The sequence below is a fragment of the Furipterus horrens genome, unplaced genomic scaffold (genome assembly GCF_987537825.1).
Source record: "Furipterus horrens unplaced genomic scaffold, mFurHor1.1.pri manual_scaffold_2, whole genome shotgun sequence".
Lineage (NCBI taxonomy): Eukaryota > Metazoa > Chordata > Mammalia > Chiroptera > Furipteridae > Furipterus > Furipterus horrens.
Window position 1 is genome coordinate 186,130,001 of NW_028327172.1, and position 19,530 is coordinate 186,149,530.

Below are 19,530 nucleotides of genomic sequence, written 5' to 3' on the forward strand. Positions count from 1 at the left end.
TTGGAAAAGAAGTAGGAAAAAAATAGAATGCTGGGAAAACCCAGTTAAGCAATCTCAAGAGTGGATTTTATTTACGTGATACTTGCAATGCACACCAGGCTGGGAGCATTCAACTAAACGCCCAGATTACTAACCAGTCCTTGGCTGCCCTGCCCCGTACCTACTCCGTGGATCATATTTGCCTTAGAAAGAAATTCCCAGGCCGCATGTCCTTTGGTCATGTTTTCGCCCACAGTACCACACATTCTGCCTCTCTATGTATTATTTCAGGGAAAAGTTATTACAGAGAAGCCACAACTGTTTTAAATCTGAACAACTTTACATATGTGGAGTCCTAACCTCAGCTTACTCAGCAGCAGCCTGGGTGCCAGACCCCAGAATTAGACAGAAGCTCCAACTACAGAGCCGTTGACTTATTTAGAACTTAGTACAGCTTTATTTTTCTCCATGCCAATTTAAGTTTTTTGAGCACCAGGACAAGAATAACTGTATGAAAGAGACAACTTTGTGGCACTGTCTGGTGTCATACCTAAAATGGGAGAGCAAAGAAATATAGACCAAAGATTTGAGACCCTAAAGACAAACAAACAGCTGAACATCTAAAACTGTGGCGATTCAGCATGTATTTATCCAACAGTCAATATGAAAATGATTGATTCTGAGGGTTACACCTATTGTGGTATACTCTCATCTATCAGTAATTCTGGATCAGTGAGTTCATATTTATTTAGGAGTTCAAATATATGCATATAATAAATGAAGAAAGTAATGACAGATTTCACATTTGAGTATCCTCCTGGTGCCTTTTATTTTCCTAGGCAACTTCTAGATTTCATGCAGAAGCTAAAAATCTTCAGAGCCAGTTGGAGAGGTGGTAATAAGTTTTTATTAATACTGATACGTGTGATTTTTCCCCCTTTTGCATGAATGAATATGTAAATGAAAAGTCATCTCTTCAAAGAACAACTGACAACCAAGCTCTTCAGATTTTTAAAAAGAATGTGATTGGCCTTCAGTGAGAAAGCAAACAATGGACTACTCACGTCACCTACCTTTGTTCTAAATCCATGAGTCCAGTCCATGAGTTTCACTGCATAACTGGAGAAAGAGGCAACATTTTGTTCCCTGGAACCAGAAAGAATTGTCAGTGAAATAAGACATGACTGGTCTGGGTGCTTTTCACAGATCACAGCTAATATAAAATCAAATCTCTATTTAAACAAAATGTTTTAGCTCTGTATTTTAGTAAATTTAATGCTCAGAGAATAATATATGAATATAAAAACATTCTTCTGAACTGAATTCTTAGAGTCCAAATTATTTTTACCTGGAGCTCCAAACCTCATGCATTCATGATAAAGGATGACTTGGTAAACTATGCAGCTTAGAATTTTAGGAGTGAATATCATCACAGCTACACATTGCAGAGGACCCTGGCTGGTTTGGCTCAGTGGATTGAGCGTCGGCCTGCGAGCTAAGTGTCGCTGGTTCGATCTTCCAGTCAGGGCACATCAGAGAAGGAAAACTCTGACTCCAAAAAACCTCCGCTGCCTTGCGGCATACCTCTTCAGGGGAAAGGCTAAGGGAGTAAACCCCGACAGAAAATCCGGAGCCGGAGTCCCTAAGGCGGTTTGACGTTGTAGTCAACACCGGCAACTCTTGCGGCGCACCTGAAGCCAAGCTGTATTGACTCCGTCTTTCCCTTGGACCCTTCAGCTGCGAAGAGAGGGTGGGTCTGCTGCATGGGCAACAGCAGACCCTCCATATCACCCTGCCCAGGCTCTGTAGCTTCAGCTTCACTGGAGAGGACACTCCAGCGTCATCGTAAGATGTCGATTCAACACGGGAGGAGACAGATACCATGTCACTCCCGAGTCGGACTGCACAGCCATTCTCGGCGGTGCAGATAGACTCTTAAGAAGCTACACCATCGTCTCTCGAGACGGACGGCTGCCGACCACACATTGCAGATATTTGGGAACCTTGAAATTTCACTATCTTTCTCTAACCTACATATCACGCCCATGAATGAGTTTCTTACCATGGAAGAGAATGGATCATGAGAGTAACTTCTAGATTCCATAAAAGAAAAGTTGAGGTAAACAAAAGAGTCGAGTCATTCTGCTGACTTGGTGATCACTAAATTCTTATTTTGACCTTGTCAACGATATCTATTAGGACCCTGTAGATGTCATACCATCATCAGTTTCTTACTCTCTAAAACATATGTGTTTTTGTGAACATAAAGATGAACATGGAGCTAGAATCTGATGGGAAAAAATTGTTATGTCAAATCTCCTGTTCTACCCCAGACAAATCCTAAGGTTTCTATTCACCTCTTTTCCTTAGAGCCTCCTTAATCTCCTTTTTCCTTGGCCAGACTACTTGCTCTGAGCTCACTAAAGTAGCTTGTGCCTCTCCAGCAGAAGATACTCACAAATTCTTTTTTAAATGTGCCAGGCACTATGCTAGGGGTTAAAGTTGCAATGGTGAACGAATTGACACACACCAGATTTGCTTTCACGGAGCTCATTTTATAGGGGAAATATTACCTTACGGTGCGCCATTAGCTCATCCTGGATTTACGTTTCTGGAGTCCCCAGCTTTTTTACTCAGTGAGAGGTACCTCTGTTTTTCAGAAGTTCTCTTGCTCACTGAAAGGAGAGATAGGGCAAACACTTTGTTTCTATACCTCATTGTGTAGTATGTTGTCATGTCACCAGGAATAACTGACGACTTTGGTGTTTTCGATCAGTAACCCTATTTGGATGTCTCCTGTCATCTGTATTGCCATGGAGGGTCTGTGCACCATATATGATCTCGAAGTGAGTGCATGTGGTCCACAGTGGGGTTCTGTGAACCTCACTGTCATCTTCCAATTGATCGATAATGATGAAGACATCTGTGGAGTTCTTGGCTTCAAGGAACACAGAGACCATCCCCTGTGCACGTAGGAAATGGCAAAATGGGAACTCCATCAGTGAGGTCCTGGGCGCAACTGGCCCACCAGCAAAAAAAAAAAAAAGCCTATTCTGTGCTGGCAAGACTAGAACTCATTTTCTAGGTCTGATTCTGTCGTATGTGCACGAACATACACACACGCACAGACAAGTTTATTAGAGTAAGTCCAGAGTTCATCAAGTTTTTGAGATGACTTGAAAAATACACTAAATATGGAAGAAGTAGGGATATTTGATCTGGAAAGGAGAAGAGCTAAGGGAAGGCAATGAGTTATCTTCAAATAGGGTTATCATATGGAAATTGGTTTTGGGTTACCCTAGAAGATGTGGCTAGAACCAATGGGCAAGCAAGAAAATGGCAAATTTCAGCTCCATCTGAGGACAGACTTTCTAATTAGTGCTGTCTAAAAATGGCCTGGACTGCCTTGAGACACAGTGAGTTCACTGTCATTGGAGCCACTGAAGCACGAGCTGGGTGACAGCATGGTGAGGATTTGTAGGGGAACTGAAGCATGGGCTACAGAGCTAATGTCGCATTAGATGATGTCTGACCTCTCTTCCATATCTGTGACCTTCTAACATTATGGAACCAATTCTCCACAGTTCCCCAGGGCTTTGTGAGCAAAGGATGGATGAACTTAGAATGATACTTGAGCAGTTGCTGGTAGAGAAGCTAATGTGGGGCAAGCCCAGACAGCATAGAAAAAACCATCCCCACTGGTATATATTGAAAATCAATTAAAGCTAGATTGTCTCACTCTAGGAGCCTTGGAAAAGAAACCACAGAGGTAGGCAGAGGCAGAATGAGGTTTTTTTTTGTTTTCTTTTTTTAAAGAAATGGTCATTAAAACTTATGTTAATGGATGAAATGAAAAGTAGAGACAAGCTCTGTAAACAGCTAAGATTATTATAAATCCAACTACACCTCTCACTTGTCTCTGTAACAAGAGAGCTGCCCAGCCACGCATGCATCTCCCGTGTTATAAAGGTGCTGTGGACATGGGTTAGCTGATCTGAGCAGCACGCTCTCCAGCCCCAACAATCAGTTTAGAGGTTTCCTCTTGCAGGTGTTTCTATAGACCAAAACCCTGGGGCGCTGGGGGTTGGTGGTGGAGAGGTGAATGTGGTAACTTTTTTTTTTAAGTGTATTTTATTGATTGTTGTTACAGTAGTTCCAATTTTTTTCCTTTGCTCCCCTCTGCCCAGTACCCCTCTTCCCTCCAGCAATCCCACCCCCCTTAGTTCGTGTCCATGGGTTGTGCATATAAGTTCCTTGGCTTCACCCTCTTCTGTATTATTCTTAACATTCCCCTATTTTGTACCAACCGATCATGCTTCTTAATCCCCGCACCATTTCCCCATTTCTCCCCCTCCCCCTCCCAGCTGATAACCCTCCAAATGATCCCCATACCTATGATTCTGTTCCTATTCTGGTTTGCTTAGTTGGATTTCGTTTTTATTTTTTAGATTCAGTTGTTGGTAGTTGTGAGTTTGTTGTCATTTTAATGTTCATAGTTTTGAACTTCTTTTTCTTAAGTAAGTCCCTTTGACATTTCATATAATGATGGCTTGGTGATGATAAGCTCCTTTAGCTTTGCCTTCTCTGAGAAGCACTTTATCTGCCCTTCCATTCTAAATGATAGCTTTGCTGGATAGGGTAATCTTGGTTGTAGGTTGCCTTTCATCACATTGAATACTGTTTGCCAGTACCTTCTTGCCTACAAAGTGTCTTTTGAGAAATCAGCTGATAGTCTTATAGGCACCCCCTTGTAGGCAACTCTCTGCCTCTCTGTTGCTGCTTTTAGGATTCTCTTTATCTTTCACCTTTGGCATTTTAATCATGATGTGTCTTGGTGTGGTCTGCTCTGGGTCAGCTTGCTTGGGGCTCTCCATGCTTCCTGGACTGGTAGGTCTATTTCCTTCACAAAATTTGGGAAGTTTTCCTCCATTATTTTTTCACATAAGTTTTCAATTTTTTGCTCTTCCTCTTCTCCTTCTGGCACCCCCATAATTCGGATGTTGGCACATTTAAAGTTATCCCAGAGGTTCCCAAGCCTCTCTTCATTTTTTTCAATTCTTGTTTCCTCATTATGTACTGTCGACTGTTTTTTTCTTCCTTATGTTCCAAATCATTGATTCAGACACCGGTTTTTTTTCTCTTCACCATTGGTTTTGTGTGGATTTTCCTTCGCTTCATTTAGCATAGCCTTCACTTCTCTTATGCATTTGCCGTACTCAGCATATGTGTCAAGCCTGTGAGCATCTTTATCACCAGTGTTCTGAACTCTTTATCTGTTAGGTTGGCTGTCTCCTCGTTGCTTAGTTCTCCCACTGGAACCTTGATCCATTCCCCCGATTAGGCAATACTTCTCTGTCTCCTCATCTTGACAGACTCCTGTGTTTGTTTGCCTCTGTGTCTTAGGTAAAGCTGTCACTCCTGTTATGTTTTAAGGGCAGAGCCTTAGGGATTCATCAGTACAGGGCAACCTATTTCACCACATTGTGGCACTGTATGTGGGGGAGGGGTCTGAGAGGGAACAATGCCACTTACTCAGCACTCACCCCTTTTCCAGGCACTTCTCCACTTCAGTATGGAACTGGCACCCCTCTAGCTGCTGCCCTGGCCGTCATTCCCAGAGTGGGTGGGTCTGTGGATGTTCTATGACCATGGGGGCCCTTTGAACAAGCGGACTCTGCTGACAGACCAGCAGTTTCTGCCTCCATCCCAACCCCCACTGGTTTGCACAGTCAGAAACAATGAGGCTTGATTTTCCCCAGTGCTGGGACCATGAGCTTCGCGGTCTAGTGAGGAGCTAGGAATGCCCCCAGGTGTCCCTCCTGACTTTTTAAAATGTGTGACTGAGCTTTCTGCCGGCCTACCGCTGCTGCTGCTACTGCCACCACCACACTGCATCCTCTCTGCCCCAGCTCCGCCCCTCCTACCTGTCTGGATGACTATTTCTTCTTTATATTTTTTGTTTGCTGGACTTCCATGCAGTTTGATTTTCTGGAACTCCTGGTTGTTTCTAGTTTTGAGGTAGTTGTATTCCTTCTTAGTTATAGAGGGAGACGCAGAGTGTCTCTCTATGCCTCCATCTTGGCTGGAAGTCCTGGTAACTCTTAATTTGAAACGTCATTAAAGCTAACACAAAAAAAACATAATGAATGAACCCATATAAGTTGCATACAGTTAACCAAACATTTTATTTAAGCATATGCATATATATATTTAAAAACAGCAGATGCTATTATAAACCATTTAGTTTAACTCTAATTTCCCTTTACAATGAACAGCTGAAGCCTTTGGCTAGGGGAGAAATTTACACCTTGAAGTATAGGTACTCTGTCCATTCTTGCTCTGCCTTTATTTATGGCTGATCTCTCAGCCACCCCCAGGACCTGTGTAATACCAGGACAAGTGAAAAGACCCCTCTGTTCAATAATTGGCTCTGCAAGATTCCTCTCCTGGTTCCTTGTGCAGTCGCATCTTTGAGTTTCATCATTCTGTTCTGTGAAGTTTCTGGTCCATGGTGCATCCTAACAATATGAGCAGTTCTTATCAGCCATAGTAAGTTTTGTAGGAAGAAGAGCCATTTCCAGGCTGAGCATGATGGGACAAGATGCTCCCAGACTCCCCCTTCCAACTATTAGAGATGGAATTTTATTATTTTAAAACAAGCTAAATATAACTGAGGCTCCGAGAATATGTATGGTTCCCTCCTATAGCCTCTGCTTACTTCCATTATATAAATACTATTGGCAGTTTTTAGTCAAATTTCAAGTGCTTTTAGAAAAATAGCCATTAAAGAGAACAATTAAAAAAAAAAAATAAAAAGCTTTTCCATGAGAAATGCTACTCAGTTTTAACCCTCTAGCTTTCTCTGAATATTAGGATTTTCCTTTTTTTTTTCTTTTTTGTATAGAAGTAATTGGTTCTATGTCTGGAAATTAATGTGTACAGTATCCCCTCACTTATTGCGGGTATTACGTTCTAGCCCCCCCACCCCCAAGACAGGTGAAAATCTGCGAAGTAGGAACCTTACATTTATTTTAGTATTTTTATATATTTTAAGGCTTTACAAACCATTCCCAGTCCCTTATTAACCTTTCTCACTCCTTTATTAACCTTTTCCACACTTTTATAAACACTACTTAAGTTCTTAAACATATTCTACACTCTTAAACCTACATAACTTTAACAACATACATATACAGTACCGCAAAATCCCACGATATAGTGAAAAATCCACTATAAATAATTAAATATGATATTTTTAAAAATCCCACAATACAGTGAGGCCGCAATAAGTGAACCACGATATAGAGAGGGACTACTGTATTACCCATATCTCTTTCATGGTGCCTGCTTCTGACTGTCCCTGAAATAGAACAAGCTCAATGAGGGCAGAAGCCATGTCTGGAAGGCTCTTAGTGAAATGCCTGGCCCAGAGAGGGAATATGTCAGCCAACAAGCTAAGATCCACTGGAGGTAATGTGGATGCCACTGGAATCCCTTTCCTTTAACCCATAGAAAGAAGAGAGGGAGCTCTGGCTAGTGTGGCTCAGTTGGTTGGAGTGTCATCCTGTAAAACAAAAAGTCATGGGCTCGATTCCCAGTTAGGGCATATGCTTAGGTTATGGGTTTTGTCCCTGGTAAAGGCACATACAAAAGGCAACTTATTGATATTTCTCTCTCACATTGATATTCTCTTTCATTCTTCCTCCTTTCCCTTCTCTCTGAAATCAATCACCATGTTCTTGAGTGAAGATTTAAAGAAAGAAAGAAAGAACGCAGAGAGGAAGTTTAATGCTTGAGATCTTGGACGAGAAAGGAGTATATGGTACATTGATGTGGCCATGCAGCTTGCAACCACTGTACCTAGAGTTTGCCTAGAGCAAAATTGAGGATGTTTAAGGGAGAGAGGAGAGAAAACTTGAAGTGAAAAGGATCCAGCTATTGCCTTGTTTACTACTGGAGCCAGCCACAATTGTTAAACAGTCCTTTCACCCAAATTGCAACACCCCAAGAGATGCTGGTAGCATGTTCGTCATTTGAGCTTTTATTTATTGGATTGGCCCAAAAGTCTGTTTAGTTTTCTCTGTAAGATAAAAGACACATCTTTTCTTTTCATCAATAACTTGATTGATTTGGATATTTTGAGTATGTCAGCTAACATTGATTGCTCTCAGTTAATGTCTCAATTTGATTACTATCAGTTTCAACTGGTCTACTCAACCGTGGAGCATTGTCCAGTGAGAAATCTCCAGCACAAAATTTCGCAAAACACTTTTGACACATTCAATCAGTCACAGCATCTTATCCATACACTGCACAAATCTCCTTTTGTGTTCAGTTGTGTTGTTACCTTTCCTGAAATAATAAAGCATAATATGCCAAAAATGTTGCATATTTTCTTCCATCTTCAATATTAAAATGGCTACACAAAATTCACCAATTTTGATAGGTTTTTTTTTTTTAATGCATACTGATATGACAGCTGTCACAATACAATCTAACAAAATTGTTTTGAATGAAGTTAAAGACAACTAAGCGCTGCTCAGTCATCTTACGGAAAAAACCAAACGACCTTTTTGGCCAACCCACTAAGTGACATGTCTGCTGTGCCCATCTTCCTGGCACATGTTCTCCTTCATTCGGTCTCTCTGTGTCTCCCCCTCAGCCCTCTTCTCACACTCACTCCACATTCACACCAGCTTCACCTCCATGGAAAGAAAAGACAGATGCTAAGCACTGTTTCTTTACACTGAATCCAGCTGTTTCTGAAAGCTGGAGCCAGGACAAACACATTAGCCCATTTTCCACCTTCAACTTCAAAAGCTAAAGAAAGAAAATGCATCAGATAGAGTCTCCCTGAGAGCAATTTATAAGGTGGCTGGTGAGAGCCATGGATCCAGGCTTGCAGGGAATTTATTTCCACGTAAATTGATACCAGGGTTATTTATTGGAGTGTTCTTCCTGCCAACAACTTAATACTGAAGTCAGCATTTGAAAATCCAGTGAGAAATCCATGCTGGAAACTGTGAATTAAATAGCTCTTGCAGACTGCTCCTTGACATTTTGGATTTTGCCTGGCAAGTTGATTTGACATGTAAGTCTCAGATTTTCTCAACTTTTATGAGGCGGCTAGGTCATGTTCCTGGTCCAAAGTGAATGTGATACAGCATGCTGGCCATGAGGCAAGCCTGCTGCCCAGATCTTTCAAAACATCGGAGTTTCCCTGAAGATAAGTAAATCTGGGCTCAGCCATTGAAGTTTTGACTTGAATGTTTGCCACTTCTTACTTATCTCTTAATAATTTTTGCTTTAGAAAGTTCCCAGAGATAACCTCATTAAGATATGTGAGGCTTATAGTATAAAGAGACAGTGATTACAAAATACTCTTCTAAGAATTGAATGCTAATACCATAGTTCTTCATGTCAGCCTGCTTCATGATTGTTTCCTGAGCTTGTTATTTTTGTTCTGATATGGCACAGGCTTTCTATATGAAAAAAGACAGCAGGGGATTCAAGATAGGCGAAGGAATGGAGAAACGGCAAGTGCCTGATAACTGGCTTTATGTGAAGGAACATGAGCGAAGGACTTGAACTTTCCTTTTGAGTCCTGTTTGGTAGGATTTTCTAAATTTATGTGGAATGAATCAACTCAACTGGCCAACTGTCTGCCATAATGATTACAATAAGCACGCTTATGGTGCTTCAGCAGTTTCAAAAGCTCTCATTTGGTAGGAGCATCATCCCATAAACCAAAAGGTCGTGAGTTCGATTCCTGGTCAGGACACATGGCTGGGTTGTGGGTCCAGGTTCCAGTTGGGGTGGGTGCACATGAGGCAAGCGATCGATGTTTCTCTTTCACATCGATATTTCTCTTCCTCTCTCTTTCCTCCCTTCTCTCTCTAAAATCAATAAGCATGTCTTCGGGTGAGGATAAAAGAAAGTTCAGCTAATGTGCAGCCACCTAATTGATGACCCCCACGTTTTAAGAATGTCTGGAGGAGATGTATGTTAATATAAGGATGCAAAGTCATGAAGGTTAGGGCTGATCAGTGCTGGACAACAGTGGGGATCTGATTTCATTGGTGGGTTCTTATTGCTTTAGGTTTTAAAACAGGGTCCTAGTTCCCGACAGTGAGAGTTATGTGGTGTGGGAAGGAAGCTGCAGACACCAGGAGCAAATAGCTCAGTTCCCATTTTCTGAGATCATGGACGAGAAAGTGGACTTTCCATGGCCTCCTTTCATGACCTGACTTTGTCGTGGTCTGTCGTTTCTGAAACAGGAGAAGACTGGCAGGCTAATGTTCAGCTCTGCTGTGGCTGTGAGTGGTCAGCGGATGGGATGGAGAGAGGAACCCGTAGAATTTACCCCTCCCTTCTCTACCGTCCTTGTCCACAAATATAGTATTTCAGAGGTACCTTTTTTATTAAATCTAGCCACACCTCAGCCACTGTTAGCTCTTAACAGAGTGATGGGTGAGTGCAAGTGGCTACTTCATGGGGGGCTATCAGAAAGCTCTGTCTATGTATGTTTCACAGGTCCAAGGTCTAGTCTAACTGCCCTGCAGCTCTGGAGTCGCAGTAATCAGCAGCTCTGGAATAATGACCTTTATTCTCAAATACATCAAATACATCAAATGCATCTCTGGCAGAAAGCCAATTTGTAATTTATGGTGCGGAATGGACCTTACCCATAAGCAATATATTTGCGATCTGGAACGCTCTGTCCAAGTATCAATGTACATAGCAGAGAGGACTAGCAGAATTAATGATAGTCACATAAAAAATAAATCAAGACAAAGGCCTTTATTCAGGCTGTGTTAGACCCCTTCAGTCACCCCTGTAGTTCTGAAGTGCCCATCTTTTCCAAAACCCAAATGTTTGAAACCGTCAGATGCAGAATTTCTCTCCGCAGTAGTAATGTTGCTGCTACTAACTCTACTTTTTCTTTGTTTACCTTTGGTCTGGGATTTGAAAGGCTGCTACTTTACATTGTGCATCCTATTCTATCTGAGAAGTTTTTTCAGACATTTCAGGCTGTGTACAGCAGAGCATTCATTAAATAAAGGATAAAGGAAATAACTCTTGTGTTCTTGTCAAATTACAACGTGGGCACCGCCATGAAAAATACTAGAAACCACTTTTTTCCCCTCCGATAGAAAAGGTAAAACCCAGCTCACACCTTGGTAAGCCCTGGTGCCAGATGCTTTGGGTGGAAGCTCAGAGTGACTAACGCCTGTGTTTTATCACCCAGGCCAGTGAACGGCGCATCCACCTTGTCGTGTCCCGCCAGGCTCGGCAGCGGAGTCCTGACATCTTTCAGGAAGCCGGCTGGAGCAGCAACGGCAGCCAGTCCCCAGGGCCAGGGGACAGGAGCAGCTCTCCCAAGGTGAGGCCCAGCCAGGGTATGTCCACTGCTTCTGTGGGGAACCATCTCTTGGGAAGGCTGCGCATCTCAGCATTTCTAAGTGTCATCTCTGGGCTTTATCACTTGAACATTATGTGGCTTGTCTTGTAAAACTAAAAGCCCAAAGTTCCATCTTCAGTACTTGGTGGGATAACAGGTGTCTCCCATCTAAACAGGAGAAAGGACCTTCAGGAGAGTTTTGAAACTTGATCTTGCAGACCTCATATGGGGACCTAGTTTCTAGTCTAAGCCAAATAACTGTCATGTTTTTTTCAAGTCGTTTTGTTTAAGGACTGTTTTTCATTCACTTTGAAATGAAACAAGAGGTTTACTTGGCTTCTGGATTTTGAAGTTCCCAATCTGCCTGAAAATGAACAATTCCCCTGCTATTTTTATTATGTTTGTTTTTGCTGAAGAACTCAGAAAAATAATATGAACACTTGAAGTTCATGTGACATTAGGGAGTGGTGGGGGTTGGGGCAAACCCAAAAGCATATTCCTATCTTATGGAATTCAAATCTAGACAAAGTTTTAAAAACTGGATGAAAGCAGAATATATTTGTAGGCAAAATGCATCCTTCAGGTAAGCAAATTTAAGTGAGATCACTCAGCCCCATTTCTACCTCTGTCTGTGGCCAATATGAGAGGTAATACCATGACCTCTCCATTTGGATGGGTGTCTAAGCAACACACACCTTGCTTAGATCAAATTGAGTCCTGTAGCCTTGACTTGGCATCCTATTGTGATGACAGTGAGTGTCCAGCCATCATTGCTTCTGGGATCTGGTTTCTTTAAATCACTTGTAACAACAACAGTAACAACAGATCTTACAGAGAGCCTCTTCTTCTTACATCAGCCTGGGGAACCCCTGCATATCACATCAGGCTACATTTCAGTTGAAATAACTCACAAGTTTGAATTTTTGAACCATGTATAGAGGAACAATCCTCAGATTTTGATTTTGGAACATCTCTGCTTTGTAAGCTGTTAATTACACAGCCTACACCCCATCTCCTTTCACCAGCCAGCCAGCCAGCATGCCCCATAAATCCATAAATTCCAGGTTTATTTACAGTAAGCAATCTGAACAGACTAAGTACCTCCTGCCAAAATATTTTATGGATAAGGACTCCAGGGTGTCTTTTCACTAGTAAATACTATTAGTGTGTTTAAATTAAGCTAACACTATTTATTAATAGAGAATGAGTTTACTCTCTTAGAATTTTAACCTAGTTAACTAATTAGAGGTGAATTAACTAGACTGTATTATATTCTAGCTCATTAAACCACCAAAATGAAGCTTTCACCAGCCCTGTGGTTTTATGATCCCTTCCACCTAATCATAATGAATCATGGGAAGAGCCAGATTGAGCTGATCAAATTTTTGCTGCAACCCTCTCTCATATATTCAATTCCTGGAAAACATGCATAACAAACTGGCCTAATGGAAATTGTGATTATTTTGATTTTGATTTATAGTTCTGTCTGCCTTCTGAAACGCTCTCTCTCACACACAAAAAAGGGGCCTATTTCAATCCAAGCTATAGGTAGCTCTTCGATGACTTAGTTTTTTATGATCCTACTAAAGTTGTATTTTGTTTAGGAAACAACATGGCTTTTTGAAAACAGGAAGTTAAATTACTCAATCACCAAAGAAGGCAAACCAAGATTTGTGAGACAGAAAGTTTTTAGCGAATTGAAAAGTTAAAGAATAATAAGCATTACATCTATAATGTTTTTTTAAAATCCAAAGCTAATATTCTATAATATATTTTTATAGCTGAGTGATGAGTACACAGGTGCCCCTGATATGTTTTAATCAGCTTAAATTACTTCATCATAAATCATGTTTAAAACATGAGGAAGCATACTGAAGTCTCCAAAGTAGAGCAGGGGCATGGGGAGGAAGCAGATGGCAAAGAAGATCTCTGTTTGTATTTAACTCTCCTCTCCCCAAAGTTAGGCAAGTCTGGGTATGGAGGGTTCATGGGAGCACTGGGGCTTTCCCATTCCTAGCATGGGTGTCTCTCTCTCATGGAAGGCAGATGCTGGGGGAGACACAGGACACATGGACACAGAGACACATTTCTTATTCAGGGCAGTCCAGTCATGTCCGTTGGGCCCGTAGTTGCTCAACAAAATATGTTTGCTCAGGTCAGAAAGGCCATTTGGTAAGTAAGCACTGAGAAAGTGAAGAGTCTGGTTTCCGGAACTTACATCTAAATACATAAATAACACAACTCTGTGCCCAGAAGGATATAGCTCTCCACATTCAAATCATACACGTCCTGTGTTCATTTGACAGAACTGGATTTGAGTTGAGTTCTCTGGTCAATGAACTAATTAAACGCTTTCTGAAAAGAATTGTGTGATTAATTCTTTCATGTGTTTTTCTGACTATACTTGAAAATTGATTCATTGATTTATATCACATTTAAATTTTACCTTTAAAAGCAAAATGGTATAGTGGAGAGAGCATGGATTTATAGTCAGACATCTGGGCCTCAGGTCAATTTTCCTCATTACATATGTGTTTCACTGATCAGTTTTCTAAAAATGTTGAGTCTTGGTTTGTCTGCCCTGACCTACTTAAGTAGAAAACAAATAATATTTCCTTCCTTTTCCTGAAGGTGTATCTGGCCAATCTGTACATTATTGAAGCAATATTTATTCACAACAAAATAATTAAAGCATCATGAATTCCTAGTAACTGGAGTGCAGAAGAGAAGCCAGTGTAACTTCTGCAATATTGCATAATGCATGTGATTTTGCTACTCTCAAATGAACTTTTTAACACATCTTTTAAACCAAAGTATTCTTGGGTAAAACTCCGATCTTCCATTTGGTTACATTTTATTTAGCCACAGGTTTATAGTATGTGGGCATTCTTCCCCATTTCATAGATTACCTTAATACAAATCTCATAAGTGAATTACTATGAAAAACCCAAATAACAATAAAAAATGTTCAAACCTACTACAAAGGCAATTAAATGATTTGAATCTGAGTTTTCACCTGAGAAAATATTGATAAAACCCGGCATTAGAAGAATTCTGAGAAATCAGCATTTTCACAATGTATTAGTAAGATTATAAATGATAGAATGATTTCAAAGGTAATTTATCAATATTTGTTAAAATGTAAAATGCCCAGGCCCTTTGTTAGCCATTGTAGCTCTAGGACATTAGCCTAAAGAAATAGTTACACAAGTGCTCTAGGTATATGTGTCTGAAGATGTTCACAGTGTTGCTGTTTAATTTTGCAAACAACCTGTCATCAGTGGGGGCTATAACTAACAGTGTCCACAGGTGTTCAAGAATGAGATAATGTGTGAGATATATTTGCTTTCCAGAATATTCCATACTGTGTTTTAGACATCACCTTGGGAGATTGGTCAGCTACCCTTACAATCCCCATATCCCACATGTTTGGAAAGAATGAAATGAAGCCCTTCCTTGTGAGCATCAGGTGTAAATGCTTTACAAATAGTCCCAGGAAGGAGCTGAAGCAACAGCGCAGCCCAGTAGGAGCCTCTGGGTTTAGAACTCTTGCCAAGTTGGGGGCATTTCAGAATTGCTTGCATCTCCAAGTGGGGTCCTTTTGAGAGATGTCTGTGATTAAAGGAAGGGACATCCTGCCCCTAACTGCTTTTTAGAAGGGAAAGGTCATGTACTGAGAATGGATCTTGAGAGCCCCTCTAAATTTACTCCTTGGTCTCAGCCGGAGTGCTAGGACTAATACTTATTTGTCTTATTTGGAAACTTCTCTGAAGAAAATCCCATTTCAGTTTTATAGCCCTCATCTGATAACCATTATATTCCAGGTTCTGGGGTTTATGTAAACACAATCCAGACCTTACAAGTACTAATTGAACATATCCCTCCCTTGCCATAATTATTCATAATTTGATTTATTTTTCTATTAACTACCAAAAACAATTTGTGGCAATTTGCAATTTATCCATCTATTTATTCAACAAACATGTACTTAACCATCTTCAATGTGCTAAATGCTATGTTCAATGCTAGGTATACAGTAATGGGCCATTACTCTATACCATAAGGCCATTAAAACAGACATGGGTAACTTTAAACTACAGGAAATCATGAGATAACAAATGCACAAAAGCCTAGGCTTATCTTGCTTCATAACAAAGCATTTAAAATTAACCCCATGCATGCAAGTAATAGTTCTATAGGATGTCAACTGTCAGATTTTTATAGATGTTTGTTTAATTATAACTAATGTGATTTGTTGAATAGATAATATACATACAGGGTTAAAATGGAAAGGATGTATTAAGTCTCTCATCTTCCCCGATCTGCACAGTTCTACCTACCCCTACACAGCCACTTTTCCTTCCAGTTTCTTGATGAAAATGCAAATAGTAATACAAATTCTCACTTTTCTTTTTTTTTTTTTTAAAGTTAGTACACTCACACTTTATTCTGTACCTTGATTTTTTTTATCAGATATGTTTTAAAGTTTTCTTTCCTTAGGTACAACTGTAAGCTATGTTTTGAGTCAAGGGACTTCTTTGAGGTTTGGTCAAGTGTTATAAATATTTCTTTGCAGTGCACATGTCAACAGTCTTAGTCCCCTAGGTCACCGCAGCAGAGGGAAAATAAATTTTTGGAGAAGTATATTGATGTATATTCATTGATAAACAGCGCCCTTTCTCTATATTTTTCCTTCAAGAGAATGCTGCATATAGCTTTGCATGTTTTTTATCTAGTGCTGTCTTAATATGCTTTTCAAAAGTTGGTCCACAGTGTATACAATACAATGTATAACTATATTTTTAATTTTATATTTATTTATATATTTTATGTAATAACATGAAAAAGTACAACTGACTGCATGTAATTTAAAAGTGTTAAAGTAAGAGTAAAGATGCTAATTGGAGGGAGCCTAGATATTGGTGACTTTTTAGTTATATCTATGAAATCCACTATTTTTCTCTGAGAATTTTTATAATTGATTACTTGCATAAATTAAATTGGTACTATTTAGTTAAAATATAACTTAGAAAAATTCCTGATATTCATGAATGACAAGAGTTGTATGAAATGTTGACTCACAGGAATGAATTGAATCACTTGAAAAACTTTGAGTAGAGTTCACTTTGTATGTTTACTATTTCTCTAGTGGTCTCCAGCCTGTTCCTCCTTCCATTTTAATGGTCCTGTTTGAAATGTAAACTTCCTCTGAGTCAGCCTGTAGAATCTGGGGTGTCACTCTGCTGAGGGCGGGGGGCAAGCAAGGGTTCTCTCTGTGTGTCCCTCTGTGAGACCAGGCACCGCCATCATGTATTGTACGTATGCAATTTTGGTAGCTTTTGCATGTAGGAAATGCAAACCCATGTTTGTTTTTCTGTCTGTGCCTTTAGTCCCTCCATCCTGCGGTCGCTTGTCACGAGAAGGTGGTTACTGTCCAAAAAGACCCCAGTGAATCTCTTGGCATGACTGTTGCAGGGGGAGCATCACACAGGGAGTGGGATTTGCCTATCTATGTCATCAGTGTCGAGCCTGGAGGAGTCGTAAGCAGAGACGGAAGAATAAGAACAGGTAAAAAGTAAAGACTTGAGATTCTGGGGCAGCAGTGTTAAAAGGAATTAGCAGCTTGCTGAGTTAGGTAACTGTTTCCAGATTTAACAAGAGAATCTAAGGGTGCTCTGGCCAGGACATCTGTTACCCATTGACCTTAATTGGCTTGGAGTGTAGTTGCTGGACTGGATTTCACCTCTCTCAGTTCATGTGCATTGATGTGGGTGCCATCTCGCTTGCTAGTAAAAAGCAAGTATTGCAAACCATGCCAAGAATTAATAGGAGAACGCTACAGTTATGGAGAAGTTGCCTTGATGAAATGGTATAATTTGGTTCCACTTATTCTGATTCTTTGCTGGATTGATCCAGTGTTGTAACTGTTCATGAATTGTTCCATTTTATAGGTTGGATAGGAGGAATAACTGGGTAGACTGGGATTGCACAAATATTAAGTGCGACTACCATGCGATGGGTACTTTCCCACTGGTGAAATGTCTCAGTACTTTAACATTATCTGTCCTGAACTCCTGGAATGAAGATGTGAAATGTGTATCCTGAATAATATTGTCAATTCATATGAAGGGGTAGCTCAGATGGTTGAGCAATTATGTCATTTAAGGATTCAGATTCAAAAGATAAAATGGGAGAAGTTTCTGAAGTAAGATTGCTCAGTCTATGGAGCCAGAAGGGGTGGAATATTAAGGGGCTCAGTCAGCTAACCTAACGGTGCTTCTCTTGGGCTCAGAAAGGACGCAAGGCCTTTTCCTGATTTCCTTTCCTACTTTTTACTCTTGCTATGGTTATTCTGTGTACAAAAAGCTATTCAGAGGCAGAAAATTAGAGGAAAGATAAAATAATAGAAAATGGAGGCAGGGGAGGTATGTGTTTTAGTTTCTCTTGATTTTCTTCCTCACCCAAGCACCTGGGTGGAGAATAATGAGGTCACGCAAGAAGTGACTTGTTAGTGAAAGAATGTGAGCAGCTTATGTGGTGTGATGTATGGAATTGGTCCAGCACATAGCAGGTGCTCAACCAATGGTAACTCTTAGCACCTTTGCAATGAATAGAAATGTTAACTCTTCTTTCCACATCTATTTTTCTATCTATCATCTATCTACCTATTTTGTTGTTTATTGCTCTTTATTGGGGTTATACTGCTTAACAAAATTATGCAGGTTTCAGGTGCAAAATTCTACAAGTTCTTCCTACCTCTTTAAGAACACAGTTCCATGGTCCATTTTTCTTAACTGCTGTAGACTCCTCTGCCAGATACTCTTAGGGGTAGTTTCTTATTCATTCATTCAAATTATGTTTATTAGGTGCCTACCACACACTAGACTCACTGCATGTACTAAAAGCTTTTGCCAAGTGCTCTCCCTTTATGTTAAAAACAGAAAACAAAAACAAAAAAGGAGTGGAAATGTAGGTTTTCTTTGATTAAATGGTAAATGAGGCTAATCTTCCTCCTCCCACCCCTCCCCCCCTTTATTAAGGCAAGAGCCGAACACCAGTGGGTACGCTTTAGAAACCTCCAAACATGACTTACTAATGTCTTGGCGAATGCACACAGTTCACCATTTGCTGTATGAGAATCCAGCCTCATGTCAGTGCAAGAAGTTAATGACATGCCCCTCACCATCACTACTTCTCTGCATCCCAGTCAGTCCCTGCCCTTTTGTACTTGATGCAGAAGGTCCTATTTGCACTCCTACTAAGGATGGCTTCTTCTTTCTGACCATTAGGTGACATTTTGTTGAATGTGAATGGGATTGAACTAACAGAGGTCAGCCGGAGCAAAGCCGTTGCATTATTGAAAAGCACATCCTCCTTGGTTGTTCTTAAAGTTTTGGAAGTCAAACAATGTGAACCGCAGGAAGACTGCAGCAGCCCAGCAGCCCTGGACTCCAATGACAACACCACCCCAGCCTGCGACTGGTCCCCGTCCTGGGTCATGTGGCTGGAATTACCAGAGTGAGTTCCAACGTGACACCTTTGGGGAGGACGCACAGGAAAGGATTCCGGGTGGCGCTGGGAGGAAACAGTTACATTTCTTAGACCACTGTTCCACTCTTGGGCTGACTTGTGGCACTAGCATCTTAACAAACCCCAGGCTTGGTTGTGGGACAACCTGAAATAATTCCCTTTTGTAACAAAATGCATGCAGAAATTCATAGGTCAGGCATGAAAGCCTGGATGTGGAAACATCATTAGGCATTCACGGTGAGATGCTCACAGGTCTGCCACGTAGAGTTGTTTAGCTGTTCACGCAACAGGGAACTCAGCTGATAGGGAGCAGAGGCGGAAATCCAGGGTGTTCACACACCTTGAACCAGTGGCATGTTCACCTTTCTCCAATTTTCTGGCAGTACAGCCCTAGGTACTTGCATAGAGGATGACTCCCTTCTGTGGTTTCCTCTTTAGCTTTTGGGTGGCCCTGGCTACCCATAAAGCAATGCAGCAGAGCACTTGGCCTTCACCCACGTTTAAGCATGTTGATTGAAAGTATCTGGTCTTGCCCTAGTTTCTGCTTGAGGTTCTTGTATAAAACTTCAGGAAGCATCTGGGTTGTCATTTTAGTGAGATGTGACTAGCTGTTTTTGTCT

At 40.8% G+C, this 19,530-nt stretch overlaps 1 protein-coding gene across 1 annotated transcript in view; it reads left to right on the forward strand.

The window, feature by feature from the left end:
- The window catches only part of LNX1 (ligand of numb-protein X 1), a 109,436-nt gene that overhangs the window by 84,167 nt on the left and 5,739 nt on the right, over nucleotides 1–19,530 (forward strand). The window contains 3 exon segments of the mRNA XM_090266889.1: nucleotides 11,228–11,362; nucleotides 16,771–16,948; nucleotides 18,670–18,898. Of these exon segments, the coding sequence (XP_090123015.1) occupies nucleotides 11,228–11,362; nucleotides 16,771–16,948; nucleotides 18,670–18,898 (542 nt within the window).